The 17,964-nt window shown below is 49.0% G+C and overlaps 2 protein-coding genes across 3 annotated transcripts; one reads left to right on the forward strand and one right to left on the reverse strand.

Moving 5' to 3' along the window:
* Positions 1–5,781: 5,781 nt before the first annotated feature.
* On the reverse strand, positions 5,782–13,872 carry EMC8 (ER membrane protein complex subunit 8). 2 transcript variants are annotated; one of them, XM_075765332.1, is made up of 5 exons: positions 13,542–13,872; positions 8,762–8,838; positions 7,285–7,354; positions 6,675–6,769; positions 5,782–6,386 (listed from the first exon to the last, which is right to left on the reverse strand). In XM_075765332.1, the coding sequence occupies exons 1-5, from the start codon at positions 13,749–13,751 to the stop codon at positions 6,227–6,229; spliced, it is 612 nt and encodes a 203-aa protein (XP_075621447.1). In that variant the 5' UTR covers positions 13,752–13,872; the 3' UTR covers positions 5,782–6,226. The 2 variants fall into 2 exon arrangements, with proteins under 2 accessions (XP_075621447.1, XP_075621448.1); XM_075765333.1 differs by lacking the exon at positions 5,782–6,386 and adding an exon at positions 6,427–6,519.
* Positions 13,873–13,902: 30 nt separating this feature from the next.
* On the forward strand, positions 13,903–17,682 carry COX4I1 (cytochrome c oxidase subunit 4I1). Its single transcript, XM_075765334.1, has 5 exons — positions 13,903–14,036; positions 14,990–15,069; positions 15,422–15,589; positions 16,547–16,678; positions 17,416–17,682. The coding sequence occupies exons 2-5, from the start codon at positions 14,991–14,993 to the stop codon at positions 17,550–17,552; spliced, it is 516 nt and encodes a 171-aa protein (XP_075621449.1). The 5' UTR covers positions 13,903–14,036; position 14,990; the 3' UTR covers positions 17,553–17,682.
* The last annotated feature ends 282 nt before the right edge of the window (positions 17,683–17,964 follow it).

Consider the following 17,964-nt stretch of genomic DNA (forward strand, 5'->3'; position numbering starts at 1 on the left):
CAGCACAAATCTGGCCCGAGCAGCAGCGATCCCCCCTCCACATCAGCTATTTTGATGCCTCTCTCCAAAACTACCTGTTTGCTGTTGTTGGGCGAGAACAAACATCCCCAAACTCAAAAGGGCTAGAATTAGCCTGACCTGAAGCAGCAGTTGCTGCTAAACCCGTGAGCGACCGAAAGCGATGGCTTGCTGCGGCAGGGAGGTAAACATAAACACCAGCCTGCTGAAATAACTGTGGTTAGCTCTGCAGGCTGCAGCGCGGCTCCAGCTGGCGTGGCGACACCTGACAGGCACAAACACAGCATCACACACCCCTTCCTCTCCTCCCCACCGAAGCAGAGACATCCTTGGGCAAGTTCACAGGGTGGGAGCCGGCCACCTCGAGGTACAGAGTCCCGTTCGCTACTGGAGAAAGCGCCCGGACGACCGGCGTTGGGCAGATCTGAGTCCCGAGTCCAGACATCCCCTTTCCACGGGCACCACGAGACCCTCATGCAGCCTTGCCTCCGCTCTGGGTCTCTCCCAGGAGCTCCCGTGGCGGGGCCAGGGGCTGAGCATCACATCAAGGCAACTGGACAAACCCCACCAAGAGCCAGCAGACCGGGGGGAAGGAGAAGATGGGCTCATCAAGCTTCCTTGGTGGGTCAGTATGGAGCTGGAGGCTTTTCTCTCCAGCCCAGGCAACCACCCCGGGCAGCCCTCTGAAGTGGCCAGTGACTGGTTTCCAGTTCTGGCCGCGGCCCTTGGGCAGCTGGGCTGTTCCTCTCCCCGGGCTCAGCGCTCCCAACCCACCGGCACCATCTTGCCCTGGTGCAGAGGAGGGTGGAGGGGGCTGGAGCACCGATGAGGGGGGAGGACAGAGGGCAGCCCCATCACTTGGCTGGAAGGGGAAGGGCAGGGCGAGCTCACAGCTCCCCAGATGCCAGAGGAACCGCAGGGAGAGGGATGTGTTTTCCAAGCACCGGCCACAAGAAAAGCTTCGGCTGGAGAGCCCAGCGGAGCAGAGCCCCCCGTGGAGCCGCTCTGCTGGCTCCCTTCGAAGGGGCTGCTCCGGCAAACACCAGCTGGGCTTGTCTTGGAAAGGAGCGGGGGGGGAAGCAGCTTTCTGTGTCAGGGAGTCCCAGGGTTTGCTAACACAGGCCACACGGCACCCTGGCTCCGTGTGAATGGGGCGATGAGGCTGCCTGCTCCCCCCCTCCTGCCCTGGTGCAGGGGAGAGGGCTGCTCCCAGCCTGGCTTGGGAATTGCCCTAGAAGGGGGCTGGAGGGCCACTGCACGGGACTTGCTGAGGCTGGAGGTGGCAAGAAGGCAGTAGGTGCTGGGAGGGGAAAAGAAACCCGCTCCCGGAGCCCCACGCCAGGGGAAGCTCGCAGCCAGCCAGGGCAGGCGAGCGGTACCCGGAGGGGATGCCAGGCGTGGGAAGGGAGGAGGATGTCACGAGGAAGCAGCTGAAGATGCAGGCTCCGGTGAAACTGGAGGAGCTCCAGCATTCCCCAATCTTGGCAGGACCGGCAGCCCGAACAACCGGCAGGAACCGTGCAGGCAGAAAACAACCCCCAAACAAAATTCGCGGGGCTGTGGCAGCAGCCCTCACCAGTGAGCCAGGAGCTGCCGTGGCGGAGGGGTAGGAAGCAAAGCGGAAAGCGAGCACGTACCTGAAGCACAAAACCAGAGCGTGCCGAGCGCTCCTGCCAGACCTGCGTCCAGGGCAAACCGCCTCCCTGCCGGGCATGGATTCAGCGGGCGGCTGGGAGGCCGTGGCTGGGAATTGGTTTAGGGACCTGGCCGCGGCCGCCGCGCTTCTCTGCTCTCGCTGAGCTCTAGGTTAATCTGAGCCCGGCTTTCCCTTTTATCCCCTGGTACAACCTCGATATATTTTTTCAATTAGGTCCATCTTTTAAGCTCCGGAGGGCATTTCTAGGAAGGGCTGCGTTGTTTCTCATGGCCCTCATGGGCTGACGCTGCGCAGACCGGGACATCCCTGGCACCGGTCCTGCCCGCATCCAGCTAAAGTGCTGCCACGCTGCAGCCGGTGCGGCGCTGCCTGGAAGCACTCAAGGAGTTACCCGTTCCCCCCAGCCCACCTACCGGGTATTTTTTAAGAGCAGTTTTCCCCACTTCCTTCATCACAGCTCCAGCAGATTGCAAAGCTCTGAGCTCACCGTGCAGGAGCACGGACCGCTTTCACCTTTCCTGCGGTCCCGTTATTGGAAACCCCCCGCCAGCAACCTGCCTCCGTCCTCTCCGAATCCACCTCTGCCACCTTTCACAGGGCGACGGCCGAAAACCAAAGGAAAATACGCAGCTAGGGTGTACTTTTGGATGAGAAGGCTGGCTGAAAATGTAGTCTAAAAGCGACAGTAAAAAAAAAGATAAATAAAAATCGATAAAGTCCTCAGCAGATACTTCGGCACAGAGAAACCGCTGCCTGCTGCGGGAGGGCCGGTTGCAGGGCGATGGGTAAAGCAAAAGAGGAGTTTGCAGCGCAGGAGTATGATGCGTTGAGATGTTTAACTTGAGTTGGGAGTAACGGAGCACGGGACGGAAGCAGTTTGCCCAACCCGGTCTGTCCGATCCGGCCCAGCTCGCTGCAGCTCCCACAGGCAACGGTGGGCGACTCAGCTCGGCTCCAGGAGCCGAATTAAAACACAAACTAGAAGCACAGCTCACAAATGCACGCTGAGCACATTTCCCCTTGAGGCCATTTTCCAAGCTGCAGTCAACCGCAAGTCCACCCCACTAACAGCCTCCTCCATTAGCATTCGCGTCCTCTTTCCGTATCGGTAATGCCCTCCTCCACCCGAGCATCTCGAGACGTTTTACAAATAGCAGCAGCAGCAGAGTGCAGCGATTAGGCTTCTAGCCAGGGAGCAAAGAGACCCGGCTTTGCTTCCTGCATCCGTCACTGTCACCTCTCCTCGACGCACATCCCTGCCACTTAGATAAGAAATTCTTGGGGGCGGGGGGGGGTCACCTCTCACGGTTCATCTCTGCAGCGCCGTGCGGAGCGGGGTTGGGCTCTGCACATCTGTCTGCCCTCAGCTCCAGCTGTGCCAGGCGAAGAGGTTGCGGCTCCTCCGTCCCGCCAGCTGAACTGCTCGTCTGCCTCCTGCACACACGTCAGGTCTTTGCCCGTTTTCACGCTGACATCGGCTAGGGAATGTCCCACGAGCAGCTCAGCCAGCGGATGGGAGGGGAAAAGGGGGAAAACTCCAGTGCCAGGCTGCTGCGCTTGCTCATTTCTCGGTGCAAACACCTATAGACCCCCCAGACTCTCTGCTCCCATCTGGGTTTCTCAAGGTGGATCTGGACGTGGAGTTTTTGTTTGAAGCAACGCATGCTCTAGGTTCTTCCTTTTCCCCCTTGTGACTAAAGAACTCAAGGTGAGCACTCACGTGGATCCTGCAACAGATACTTGTGGGGTCTATTGATTAGTTTTGAAATATTAGGGTTGAGAGTGGAAAAAAGAATCTCACATGAGAAGAATTTTGCATTTCCAATTGCTTTAGGGCCTATGGATGCGGGAAAGGGGAAGGGCTGGGAGTTAAACGTCTGGGTTGGCAAGTGCCGAGTTTCAAAATCTTAATGAATAGGTTAAAAAAAAAAAAAGAATTAATCCTGCATGTCATTGCTATCAAAGCAAAAAAGAGTAAGACACCCATGCCCAGTGCCATCTTCTCAACTCTCATGAGGACCCCAGCAATGAAGACGCAGAAGCCTTCCCCGAAAAGTTGTAAAAGGAGTTACCTTGAATTCCTCCGATCAATCCGGCTGATCGGCTGGCCAGGAAACCAGCATTTGCTCCTGCAGGTATGTTTGGTACATCAGCAGGAAAGGGGAACACAGCCTTCACTGAGCCCGGCAGCTTCCTCATTCTTTCACAAGAGCCACCCTGGCTGCCTTGCCTTTATGAAATTGCTGCCTTTTGTCCAGCCTTCAATGCAAATAGGACAGGTGAGATAAGATCTGAGCACAGCAGTGCTTGTCCTTTTTTGCTTCAAGCCAGCCCCAGCTTCTACTGGTGGTAAAACACTCAAAGGACCTCATTTAAAAGCAAACAGAAGATAAAAAATAGGGGTACACAAAGCATTAAAAGCTGCTCCCCTTCCAGTAAAGTTAGTCCCAGGGACTGTTTCCATCAGGTTACGGACCGAGGATATACATTGTGCTTTGTCTTACGAGGGTCAGGGGGGAGTACTGCAAGATTCGACTGTATTAGCATATATATGATCAAAGCTTGATTATGACAGCTAGTTACAAAGAGTAAGAAATACATTTCCTGTGGCTCAGGAGACAAACCAGCTTAGATGGCTGACAATCTCATACCACTAACCTAAGATAAAAATCTGCCCCTGGAACAAGAGGTTAGATTTCATGAGGTGTTTGTACAAAATAAGACAGTCCTCTTCCTGCAGCCTGTATGATTTGCAGTTGACTGTAGTAAAACAGCCACTGGAACGCGTTTATCTTGCTGCTTGTGAGCGAGGTACATGTTTTCCTTCAACAAGAGAAAACATTTTCCTTTCCTGCAAGCCTGACTCACACTTAGGAAAGGCTACTGACTAAGTGCCAACCCCTTTTGTAATTCCCGTCACACCTTACTACTGCATAGCGGGGAGACGAACCGAACTGTTGGGTTCAAAACTTCATCTCCTCCTTGGACAGGGAGCTGAACCTCAGACCTCGCCTCCTGGCTTTGTGGAATTCGAACCGCAGGGAACTCCGCAGCAGGACCCGACTGGAGCCACCCTGGTTCTCTTCCTTAATCCAGAACGGGATTTTAGCCTTATCCCGTCTCTCACTGAGACCAAGAGGAAAACTTGTGCTTATTTAAATAGAATAAAAAAAAAGCAGAGGAAGACCAAGAGGTTTCGACAATCCCATCCCTCATGTTTTAAAATAAAGAACATCAAGGAAAAAGCAGGAACTCGGAAAGAGGCCGATCATTTGGATCTGCCTTGTAAAGAACATTTTGGGTAGGAAGAGAAGGAAATCTAGAGAAACCGTCACAGTTTGAGCCTGTGTTTAACTACAGTCTGACACACATCCACAAGGAGTGAGGCAGCAGACTTATAAGAACAGCGCTAGTCCGACATCAGGCACGTGCACGAAGCACAGGCTGACCAGAGCGAGCGAGGAAGCTCTCCATCCGTGCCACCTCTTCCTCCCTCCTCCATCAAAAACTCCACAAAGGACCTGACAAAAAACCTCCGCATATAAAATAACATAAGAGGAAATGACGCTATAAAGCTTCATTGCCCAGCAAACTTCTTCTTTGAAATAAAGATTAATTAGAAAGATCAACGAAAGTTGAACCAGAGTATATCTACGTTCCTGGATTCAGTCTACGTGGAGGGACACATTTTAGATTTACTTAAATGGACACCACACGAGCCACTTGGAAATCAGATCTGTTTAAAAACCCCCGAAAAGACTGTATAAAATTAACATAGCATTTCACTCCCCTCTTCTTCTGTAGACTCAAACTGGTTTAGAACTTTCACTCCAACTCATTAGTGCGCTTCCAGTCTTTTTTCAAATCGCTACGTGAACATCTGTTTTTACCTTGAGTTTAACATATTCAAGCAGTAACTGTGGCTGTATGCCCCCGGAGAGCAGGAATCCCCGTGGAATTTGGGAATACTGCTTTAACACGCTATCGGTAGCTGTGTCGTGCGAAACCACTGCAAAGCAGGTGACACACGAGCACGGTACTTCGTCCTTGGCAGTTCGCATTGCACTGTGCCGACAGAATGACATTTCCAAACCAGGCCAAAAGAAAACAGTTAACCTTACGTTTTATGTATTTGACCTTAAAATTTCACATCTGAGGACAAGATTGATTTTTTTGGAAAGGTATTTCCATAAATCGTTAAAAAGTAATCTCTCGAAAGATTAGAAAAGCTTAGTCAAACCTTTGTAATTCAAACAGCAGGGACAAGCAGAAGTGGTTCTGATTTTGAAGGAGCAGCAACATTCACTATGACTGGGAAGGCGTCCGCGAGGACAGCTGTAACAGAGTTTGCAGTTCTTCCAAGGAATCTCACAAAAAAGATTCACCAGCTTATGGACACATCACTCTTTGCAATGTGACGTGCCACTCCTTTTTAATCAGTCGGGTTTCCACACAAGGTACTGAATATTATTCTATTTACATTCAAAAATAGCATTTTTCTCTCTTCAGTACATAGTGGGAATGCCCATAAATTAGTCAGTAGAGACCCCCCTAACACAGGTGGAGGACGGCTTTGTTGATCTCTGGGTTTGTCCAGTCGTTCCGGATATCATCCAGGTGATTATCAAAATCTACAAGCGTCTCGTAGGACTTGCTGTCCAAGAGAGATGCAGCGATTCTCTGGGCTTCGCTCCAATCTTCACAAAAATCACTAGGACATAAAACAACCAGGAATTAAGGGTAATCACAAAGAAAATCACTACCACCTCCTCTACCCTGGAAATTAAGCCACACTCTCTACACCATACTCATACCTGGCTGCAGAATCCTTCTGCTCTCTCTCACTACAGCAAAAAAAAAAAAACCAGCTTTAAAAGTGCTGTCAGCTACACCCGCCACCCTTACGGCATCACTCATCGCAATCTAAGTTTTGCCCTTAACCAGTCAATCCGTTTTTCCTTTACTACCCGAACACAAATAAACTCTGAAGTTTACTCACACGTGCGGGTCCTTGCACCTCCACTTGTTCTCGTGAAGCTCGTACAGGTGAATGGCGGGCTCTACGCACTCCATCGTGAACTTGGTGTTATCAACCTGGTGTGCAACAGAAAAACACCACTTTATCCTCCTCCTCAAGATCCCAAGTAAAGAGATGAAATTAAAACAGAAGAAAAAAAGTCAGATTTTACAAACAGGGCACCTTACACTAACTCATCCACTGTTTTACCTTCAAATAAGCTGAATTTTACACATTTAAACTGCCGACATCCTTTATCACTGCGGCAAGGAAGCAAAGTATGATTTGCTTAAGAGAAGAAAAGAATTTAAGTCGCAAAAAGGGGATCTGCAGTCATGAATACACTGCCTTCACTCAAGCCTCTCAACCAGAGAAGGCATCCACTTCCTTTGAGATGGCAGAGCACTAACCACAGTCTCTCTGTAGACTTACTAAGAACTTCACTGGCTACAGGTCATTGCGTCTCTTCCCCAGGGCATTTGGAGGGAAAGAGAAGATTAGTTACTTCTCTGTTAAAGGATCCAGCAAATAACGCCACGGTCCTAACAGTAACAATACAGAAAGGGGAGTGCGGGGAAATGAAATAATTTACCATTATGAGCGCTGTATCGTTAAAGCCCTCTGCGATTCTGGAGGCCACCTTTTCCGCAACCTGGTTTGGACTGCAGCAGAAGGTAAAAGTAACTGTGTTATTTGAACCATGACATTTCAGCTGAAACCAGCAGGAAATATGCTTAAAGACATGTGAAAATTACACTGCGTGCTTACAAACAGGAACAAGATAGCAAGCTGATGCTACATTTGATTGAAGTCAGAAGGCCAAGAAAACCCCAGCTCCTCTCTTCAGCACGCGGTCTGGATTTTAGTTGTGCTTAGGCAATGGGTTTTTGAATGGCAAAACGTTCACTGCAGACCACTTCATGTGGAATCAACGTTTTGCACCCTCCTACCTTCTTCTACCAGACCAAAGACTGCAGCCACCTTTGCCTCGGCAGGCATTTAAAACAGAAACCGAGTTTGCTCTCCAGCCTGCATTTGAACCCACTCACTGCCCAGCTTCTCTACCAAAAATCAGATAATCTTTTAAAGGAAAAAATTTTAGCATGTTTCAAAGATGACAATCTCTACATGGTGCTGATTATCTTCAGAAATGAAATCAGAGTTTAAAAAAAAACCAACACACAAATGAAGCCTGTGACATTTCTTCAAAGCTCAAATAGAACAAACCCTATCTCCTCCTTAAAAATGTCTCCAGCAGATTTATTTCCCTTGTAAGGAAAGGACAAATAACACCCTTATCCCTGCTAGATACCTTAGGAGTCACAAGTATTACTTAGACGGAAGGATACACATTAACAAAATAACTGGAACATAGCATAACGCTTTAAATAGACTGCTCATATTTTTTTTAAATGCAAGTATGATGTACCCTCATTAGTCCTGACACTGGATTTGTCTAAAAGATACAGGGGAAGGTATTTGATACACTGATCTAAAACTATATTGTGGCTCCACCAGAAGGCCCACTTATTGAGTAATTTGAGTTCGTTAGCAGGGGGAAAAAAGTGACTAATTCTGGGGAAAATAAGTGAAAAGAGTTATCTCTGCTTGACTGACATCATCTTCCATTACAAGAGTGTCCCTTCACCACGTAAGCAAATGCTTCAATAAAACTCGGAGACAATTAAGTAGTTTAGTAAGAATTAGGTCACTTCTGAAAGACTTTCCAAAAGATACTCGGGAGCCATTCGAGTTTACAAGACACGCACTGCACAAGCAAACACGCCTGCAAGTTTTGGCTATTTCCCTGACAACTGTAATTAAACTGGTTGGCAGTCGTTCAAAGACCGGCCTTTTATAGTATCCACTAAAGAGGAGTGATTCTGGAAGGGCTGGGGTTTCTGCACCTGAACAAAGGCCACATCCACCAGCGCCACGAAGACAATGTGAAACCAGATGACAGTTGTCAAAGTTAATCAAGACGCACGATTTATGTGCGTGATTTTTGTTGGCAGAGTACAAAGTACAACATAAAAGAGCAAACAGAAGGAAATATTGCACCAACACACCTGGCATCTTTCACGCGTTCATTTGCCTGGTAATATCCAGCTATCACGTAGCTATTCTCTTTGCACCAAGAGTCAATCTGGAAAAGTAATTGGAACAATTAAGCCCAGGAAAAAAAAAAGAAGAAAAACCCCCACAGAATGAAGGAAATCTCGTGTCTGTTCTGCAAATAAAACGACAATTGAAGCATTACAATACCTTTGCCAATTGCTTCTTTAAATTTATACATATTTATATATATTTATACAGGTACTTGCACACAGAGTTTGGCTAATTTAACTAGAACAGAGAAACCAAACTGAACGTTTGGAGAACGATGGAAAACATTAACGAAATGGAGCAAAAGAGCAAGAAGTTCTCTCGGTCAAAGCCTGGCCTAAATCCGAATGACAGGACTAGCAAAGAGCTTCAGCAGCGCTGCCTGGGAGAAGAGCCTAGGTCTTACCTATTGCTATTTTCTGTTAGCGTTCATCTGACAGAGAGAAGACGCGCGACTGTACAGTCATTTCAAAAAGAGCTTGTTGATTTTATTTCTAACGTAACATTTCCAGGCTACAGCGTAAGCATTTTTTTTACCTTAATTAGCAAATAAAGCTTGAAGTGAAAGGTAAATGCGAGGCAAAAAAAGTTTGTCCTGTTTATCTTTTTTTTCAGCCCACTTCATTACAAAAAGGTTTTTGCGATAAAGTTGAGTTCACCTCCAAGGGTAACTAACCACTGGAGTAACTTATCAAACAACGTGGGTGGATCCTCCACTCTTTAAAATCTTTCAACCAAAACTGAACACTTTTCTACAAATGCTTTCCAGCTCGGTCACAAGAGAAGGATTTGATGAAAGAGCTATTGGCACAAATTTTCTCATCTCTGTTATAGACGTGGTCAGCTCCTCTTTATTTAACCCCTGTATGTAAATACTTAAATGTATGCATTTATTTGCATACAATTTACACAACTTTTGAGTTACACAAGTAGAAAAGTTTACGTAGTTTTGGGTTTTTGTAAGCGCAGTTTCAGCATGCACCACTGCTGTTCTTTCTGCTTTACGCTGGATCTGAATTCCTCCTGCTGAGCCTGTCTTGCTTAAAATATATACATATACACACACATGATGTTTCTCCTTATAATTGAGGTTATCAAGTCAGCATAATACAGAGCCCTGAAAGACAGAAGCGGAGAAAGCAGCTAGAATTTTCCTTTGCAGTCCCTAGAGAGCACGCATCAAAAAAACCCCCTCAACAGCTATATTAAACTGGAGTCCAAAAATACATCTGCTGTTGACCTGTCGCATCCTGTAAGTCAAATCAATCTCATTTTTAGCAATAATTATAGTATTAGACTGCATATACAAGCAAACAAAAAAGCCATGTGAATAATCCCTCCTCTACGAGGGATGACATGGATTTATGTGATAAAAAAAGGCTGTGTAGCTCTGCTGTAGCTGAGGGCCAACTGCTGTTTCAATTACAAACCCATTTTGAGGGCTTAGGACTATGGTTTTAATTGTTCATGGCTTGAAAGCTTGGCATTAAAGCCAGAAGCCTAGACACTAAAGTTAATAATAAAAAAACTCCATCAATTTAAAAATTAAAAACTGTAGTTCTAAATCAATTTTTGTTGTGTTCTGAAAATGGTCTTTTAAAAAAAAAAAAAAAAAAGAGAGAGTATGGTTTTTAAGTTCTCAGTTCCCCAAGTGGTAATTAAAAACTGCTTCCGTAAAAACTAAATAAATATCTGTTTGGAATTAAAGTTCCACCTGCAATTTCCAAACAGTCTCTAACCGTGGCACTGTCACCATGGGTAGCCTGAGCATCAATTAGTCTCTGATATTTTTAGTCACATCCAGCCCTGACAAGGGCAAGTCAACGGGGGACAAATTGTGTCTTGATTCCACTCAGCCTGTTTCACCCCTGAAAAATCAGAAGCAGTCCAGGCTGGGGGGAGCCAGCCACACCAACAGAGGGGGAAGTGCTGCTTGGGTTTGTTTTTTGGGTTTTTTTTTTTTTTTTTTTTTTTTGAGAAGATGCGGTTGCAAAACCACATCAATTAACCGAGAAATTCAAAGGCGCACACACACAAAAAACCCCCATGTGAAACTTAATTCACTTTTTCTTTAATGACTGCATTTTTGAAAGGGATTTCAAATTGACAAGCCAAAGTGCAAATTCAATACCCACACTTCTACACTCTCCTCCAGAGTGACAAACCTTCAAGCGCTGCTGCATGTTTAATAAAATCTAATTGTGTAGATTCCTTGCACTTCGGCTGCTGGTGAAGCACCACTTTTTCCGATTTTTACAAGTTACCGCATGCACAAGCCCATTTGAAAGTGTACCCTCTATTTCCAGATTAAATCTGGAGACTATCGCTCCCGTTTGATGTTCTGGGATAACTCAGGTCAGAGAAGAGGAGCTGAAACTCGTGGGGCTGGCTCAAGAAAAGCCTCACACGTACGACCAGTCCACAGGCTTGACCAAGAATCAGCAGTAATCGAACTGGAAGAGAAACAGATCCCATCAAAACCTGCCAAAGCTTCAAAATCCTTTAGAAACAGAGGTGCTTTGCTACAAACATCGAGTTTCAACCACGCTAATCTCACCAATTTATTCAGTAACTATGCGTTACGTTGTATGAAACGGGCGACAGCGCCCTCCTTTTAAACCTTACAACAATAAAATCCAATTTTTATAGCTGCCGTGCCAGTGTTTATCGACACCTTTGCCTTTGTTTAAACAAAAAACGAGAGCAAAAGGCCTTGGGCTCTTGTCAAGCGCTGTGTTTTAAAGCTGCCAAGTATCACGGGAGTCATCAAATGTGACTGCAAACCACAATACTTCTTAGCAAGCCCTAATTAATGTGGGAAATGCCAGGGGTTTCCGATCTTTAGCTTTTCCTATCAAACCCCAAGAGCAAATACATAAGATGCTGCCATTTCTTTGGTTCCATGATTTGCTTACTGTAGATGTGGCAAGATATTGCAGATGTTGCAAGAAACGGGGTTTATTTCCTAATAATCTGATCCTGCAGCAGGATCTACACCAGAAAACTACACTGAAGGCCTAAAGTTCACGAAAATTCACTGCCACCGACCCCGTAGAAAGACATCTAACCCTGATTTAAAGACAAACCCTGCACACGCTTTAAATACGTGTTATGGTACACTTTGCTAACAACTTCCACTTACTCATTCCTAGAGGAAAAAATGAATTACCATGGTTTGAAAAGGTACAGTCAAAGCCCTGCCTACATTAAAGCAATTACCAACAGTATTATTACATTTTCCCAAGCAGTAACATGAGGAAAACCGTAAGCAGGGAGAGCAGAAAATGACTACACTAACAACATACATTTCTCTGTTACTCCCACGCTGTTACGCTGGTGTAAAAATATTTAAGACTGACAAATTTTAGGTGCTCCACAGAAGTTACGGCAAACCTAGATGGCCAGGGCTCAGGCTCAGCTCCCCTTCCTTTGCCTCTGGCTGCATTTCATCACGTCCAGGCTTCAGAAAGAGCTTAAAATTCCCATCTCAACTGGAGAAAAATGGAATTTATTTACAATTAGTTATTTTTTGCTGAAGTAACCTATTAAACTGAGGGGAACATTTAGGCCAAGAAGTCTAGAAGAATCAGAAATTATTATTTTTACAGAGATCAAAAAGGGACGGATCTTCTCCTGCTAATAATGACAAGTCTTAAAGCAGGCAGAAACGTCCAGGTCTCAAATCACACCCAGATCTCACATCAGCGGCGGCTACACCTACAGCGAAGGTGCCAAAGCACTTCTTTGCCTCCAGATTTGCACCAGCCCACCCCGACTCCCTCTTATAACAAAATCCAAGCATGTTTCGCTCCCTCCGTCTTCTGGTTTTGACGAAGGAACTCTCCCCAAACGCCAAGCGGAACGGAGCTGTGGCCCAGTGCAGGATAGCGCCCAGTTTTCACGACCAGGGTGTCAAGACTGGAAATCACCGGCCCTACGGTCCCAACATCATTCTCATCCTGCCTGTGTGACGACAGGCGGGGGAACAGATTCTCCCACCATGATTTACTGCAAGGCTCTTCCGCAGCAGCGTGCGAGGTACAGGATATCATAACGGGGAGTGCTTGGCCATCCCCGGCCATCCCACGGTTAACTAACCACCAGTGTGCTTGCAAGATACCAACTGAGATTTCAAACCCAAGCCCTGCAGTATGAAGAGACATAATTTTTTTTTCCTATTTAGGCTAATGGCTTCCATAAATGGGGAACATACACCAAAATGAATTAAGAAATAGGTACTTATACACATCTACAGGCTCTTACTTGGAGACAAGCATGCTCTTTGCCAATTAGCCAATGCTGCTTTGAAATGCCTTAAAGGTAAGCTGGGAAAAGCTCTTTCTGCTTAGAATAAAGACATTCCCTCTGGGAGTTATTTGGGGATAATGACACCAATATAAATAGCAGTTTCTCTGCACCGAAAAAGAAATTAGACACAACTACAAGGTTCTGTCGTTTCCTGCTGCTTCACCAGCAGAAAGCTGTACGGTGGATGGGCCTCGGGGTTTTTTTTTTCCACTCCAGAAACACCCTGCTCAGCCCACAGATTTGGCTGCCGCTAGCGCAGGGCTGGCAGAGCTGCGTGTTGCCGTGCCCCCAGCGCCCCACGTCCCCTCAGCACCAGCCCCTCGGCCCGGCCGCACCCCCCCCCCGAGCTCAGCCAGGACCTGGAGACGACCCCCGTCCCCTCCCCCGCACGCCAGCCCGTCGCTCCCAGGCCTAGGGAAAGGCCTAGAGCCTTACCAGGGTGAGGGCCACCTCCAGCATGGGCGCCAGGGCCAGGGTGCCGTGGAAGAGCGGGATGCAGTCGACGAAGAGCGAGGGAGGCCCGGCCTGATCGCGGCGCGGGGCGCCAGACGGCCGCTCGGCCACCAGCAGCCCATTCACGGCGCAGTGCGGGTACTTGGCGCCGTGCAGCACCATTTTGCAGTAGGCCTGCGTGGTCAGCTTCATTCTGCCGCGGCAGACAGCCCCACGGCCGCCACCGCGCACCGACCCCGGTCCCGGTCCCACCGGCTCCCCTCAGGCCACCCACCACCAAGTGTCGCCAAACGCCGCCAAGCGCCGCCGGCACTGTCGTAAAAAGCTAGGGGGTGACGGTCCGCCCGCATCCCGTCAGCCCCCCGGGCGGGGGCCGCTCCTTTGCGGCTTCTCGTTCGCCCGCGTCTCCCGGCGTGCACCGCGCTTCCGCTCGGCGGCTCCTTCCGGTCGCAGCCCGGCGTAGAGGACGGTCGCCAGGTCGTCGGGCCGCGGCGGGCGGCGGGGGCCGGGAGGGGGGTACAGGGGCTGCCCGCTCCCCGCCGCCGGCAGGGCGGGTCCTCCCCGCCACCTCCACCAGCCCCGGGGGCGGCGGGAGGCCGGGGCAGCCGGGGTTCGAGGCGGGGAGGGGTGGGGGGGGGAAGCGGAATGAGAGGGGAGCGCCGCGGCCTCCCCCGCCTCCCCTTGAAGGGGGCTCAGCGCTGCCCCGTGTCGGTGCGGCGTCATATCGCCGGTGTCACGTCACGTCGGGCGGGTGCGAGGCGTCACCGCCGTGGGTGACACCGTGGGGGGGGTGGGGGCGCCTCCCCGCGCCCTGAGCCCCGTGCCAAGGTCAGGCGTGGGCCGTGGGCTCCGCGCTCACCTTGCGGGGGGGTGTGTGGGGATTTATTTATTTATTTATTTATTTATTTTTTTTTTTGCCGGGATCAGGGGCTTGTGAGAAACCCGTATCCTGGAGCGGAGGCGCCGCTCCTGGCGAGCCCTTGCGTGAGCACCCGGATCTGCGGGAGAAACCGTTATCTGGGTGTCCGTCCGTCCGTCCCTCGGACGCGTGGGGTTGTCTGCTGCTGAGGTGGTTCCTCAGTGGGTGTGGGGTGTGTGTAGGCTCGGCTCACTTGGGGCTCCTGGCTTGTGTTACTGAGTGAAAGCGTCCCGGCAGGGTGACTTGAACAAGGCAATGCCTTTGAGTGCCACTACAGGAGGAGGGGGGGGGAAGGGGGAGAGGAAGACTCATCCCAGTAGCCGTAGTGGGGAAGTGTCCCTGAAAAACCCGGAGCGGTTTGGTGTGATGCACTGCCCTTCAGAGAAGGGGCAGGAAGCCTCTAGGCTGGCTTTGCTTTTCTAAAGACAAATAGCAAATGGTGTTATTTGACTTTGTATGTTCGATGTCTTCACCTGCCGCCGCCTTACCTGCTGTTGTTTTGTCCCGACAGGATGTTGGCTTCAAGGGCATTCAGCCTCGTTGGGAAGAGAGCCATTTCCACCTCCGTCTGCCTGCGAGCGCACGGACATGGTAGGTGGCAACTGTTTGGTATTTTGGTAAGGATGATAAAACCAGAACAACACAAAAAGCCGCTGCTGGGGTTTGGGTAAGGAAGGAACTGGGACGGAGGGGGGGTTTGGCGAGGCTGGTGCCTTGCGTGGTGGCAGGAGAGCTGCCTGAGCGGGCTGTGCCAGCAGATGGCATTGCCGAGGTGCACCCGTCTTAAATGCTTCATCTGGAAGCCTTTTCCATCCTGGATTCCTTAACTGTCGTCACCATTTTGACTGAGCTGTCGGGGGTTTTTTTGGTATTGTAACCCGTAAGAGATGTTTGCGCAGGAGTCGGAAGCTTGAACGGGTGTCTCTTGTGTTCCCACGTGCAGCTGGCGTTGTCAAAGCAGAGGATTTCAGCCTCCCGGCCTATGTCGACCGTCGTGACGTTCCCCTGCCTGAAGTGGCCTTTGTAAGGGACCTCTCTGCGCAGCAGAAAGCGCTGAAAGAGAAGGAAAAGGCATCCTGGACTGCTCTGTCCGTTGATGAGAAAGTTGAATGTAGGTAACGGGGCAGGGGGGATGACACACTTTAACCTTACAGCCAGCAACAACGCAATTAATCTGTTGCACGTTCGTTATTGATAACGAACAGCCGCGGGCAGCGCCTGCTGAGGCAGCTGTTGAAGCCTGCTGGCAGAGACACGAGTGTGAAGGAGCTGTGTTAATTACCGTGGAGCTCCTTGTGTATATGCGGGTGGAGATGGGTGGTTTGGGTTCCCGGGATTCTTGGTGCCGTTTCAAAAAGTTAAAGCGCTTGCCGTGGTGTCTGTTAGGTGCCTGAAGTTCAGTAATTTCTTCCTCTTCCAGAAAATAAGTGATAATTGTATTTGTTTCTTGATTCCCATCTGCTATCAACAAGCCAGAAAAAAAATCTCTTTGTTATAATAATATGTAATTGTTAGTCCAGCTGAGTAAAACCAACCCCGAATATTTTAATGTTATTGACCCCTGACCTTAGCATCACCAAATTTCAGCTAATTAAAGTGCTGAGCGGGTCTTTTGACTCGCAAGTAAAACTGCATCATCTTTTCTAACTGCTGCCATGGTTCGTTGGTGAGACCCTGACCTGGGAACCGTGCCGTGTCCCCGTGTCACAGCGAGGAGCTGTAAAACTCTTTTGGGAGCTGCTCAAATATTCCTAACCACTCGCCAAACCTAATGTTGGTTTGAACTTCAAAATAGTGTGGGACTTATTGGCAAAGCTGAGAGAAGCCTTTTGAGATACCAGTACTCCCGTTGAGGTTATTTGTGTTGGGAAGCTTCGTGGTCAGTAACCGCCCTGGAAATTGGAAGGAAGGAAGGAAGGAGAGCTCCATTTCTCCTTCTGTCAGGCTTTTCCCTTTCAGTCAGCTTTAGGCTTTGGTCATTTCCCTCTGGAGAGCGGTGCGTTGCCTGCAAGTCACAGGCAAAATAGAAATGATTTGATGTTTTAAACATTTTTTTTTCCCCCCCCAGTGTATCGTATCAAATTTAACGAGACCTATGCAGAAATGAACAGAGGATCAAACGAATGGAAGACCGTCCTCGGTGGAGTACTGTTCTTTCTTGGTGTAACTGGTCTCATCCTCATTTGGCAGAAACATTATAGTAAGTAAATGCCATACAGTGCAGTAACTCTTAAATTAAGAGCAAGATCAATTGATAGCTGATGGGAAATTAGAGAATTCTCCAGAAACTGCTTGGGGGTTCGGAATGGTGTTCCATTCCAGTGACCTCCTCCTGGCAATTGCTGTTTGTTAATCTCTGAAAACTCAATTCTGGAGTTGTAACTTCATGGAGATTGGTGGGTACGTGGTATAAATGCTCAGGAAGGTGACGTTGGTGGCTAGAGCTTTGGTGGGAGGAGAGGACAGGGAGGGGAAAGAGCGGTGGTACGCTAACGATCGCAGAGCTTCCCCTCTCTGCGAATCCCGCTGTCACTAAAGCTTATTGCCGCCTTGGTAGTCAACATTTGGGTTTCTGCCGTGGTTGGCTTCCTTCCCGGCTAACGATCCTACCTCGAGGGAGCCTGCAGCTGCCGTGAGGCAGAGTAGGCGGTTAAATGAGCTGCTCTCCATCTTGAGGCTTCGTCAGCTCACGGTGAAAGCTGAGAAGGCTCTTGTCTTGGTACAAGCCTCTACGAAACCGCTAGAGAATCAATGCAGGAATCTGGTCTGAGCTAAATGCTTCAAAAAGGTGGTTTAGGTTGGGACAGGTGATGGCGTGCCTGTGATCTGTGCTGGTGGCTTTGGGGGAAAAAGCTTTCCATTAGAAAAACTTTTACCTCTGTTCCCAACTTGGTTGTTTTGCGTCCTGATGTAATTCCGCATGCGTTTGAATTGCAGTGTACGGCCCTATTCCGCACACCTTCTCTGACGAGTGGCTGTCAATGCAGACGAAGAGGATGTTGGACATGAGGATTAATCCTGTGGAGGGCATCTCTGCCCAGTGGGATTTTGAGAAGAATGAATGGAAGAAATGAAGCAACTCAGTGGAACCTGCTCTGCTTGAATATGAAATGATTCCATCACCTGTGTGTGACCTCGTTGCTTATGTACTGGAACAACCTCTCCACCTACATAGATGCTAATAAACGTCTGGTTAACTTGAAAGTTTCCTTTGGTTCATCTTCAAATGCTTTTTATCGTGACGGGAACGTGTAGGTTGAGGGGCAGAGCTTTCCCAGGTAGCCTCGTGGTTGGTGTATAATCGGTTAAAGGGAACGGTTCTGGGGTGCAGCAGTGCCGCTGAGCTATGGGTAAGGTAAACAGATCCCAGCTCCCGCGGAGGCTCTGCGTCCCGTAACCGCTCCAAAAACAGCGTGTCGGTGCCCCAAAACTGAGTCAAACTGAGCCGGTTGCGTGGCGGGGATGAGCTCTGCGCTGTCTGGCTGC

This window comes from Balearica regulorum, chromosome 13, assembly GCF_011004875.1.
Source record: "Balearica regulorum gibbericeps isolate bBalReg1 chromosome 13, bBalReg1.pri, whole genome shotgun sequence".
Taxonomy (NCBI): Eukaryota; Metazoa; Chordata; class Aves; order Gruiformes; family Gruidae; genus Balearica; species Balearica regulorum.

Bases quoted from the DNA above. Each gene is read 5' to 3' on its own strand.
- EMC8 (XM_075765332.1), bottom strand. From the start codon at position 13,751: ATGAAGCTGACCACGCAGGCCTACTGCAAAATGGTGCTGCACGGCGCC. The intron at 8,839-13,541 runs GTAAGGCTCTAG...TTACTTTTCCAG, and splicing joins TGGAGGTGGCCCTCACCCTG to ATTGACTCTTGGTGCAAAGA. The intron at 6,387-6,674 runs GTGAGTAAACTT...TTTATGTCCTAG, and splicing joins AGGTGCAAGGACCCGCACGT to TGATTTTTGTGAAGATTGGA.
- COX4I1 (XM_075765334.1), top strand. From the start codon at position 14,991: ATGTTGGCTTCAAGGGCATTCAGCCTCGTTGGGAAGAGAGCCATTTCC. The intron at 15,070-15,421 runs GTAGGTGGCAAC...TCCCACGTGCAG, and splicing joins CCTGCGAGCGCACGGACATG to CTGGCGTTGTCAAAGCAGAG. The intron at 16,679-17,415 runs GTAAGTAAATGC...TTTGAATTGCAG, and splicing joins CATTTGGCAGAAACATTATA to TGTACGGCCCTATTCCGCAC.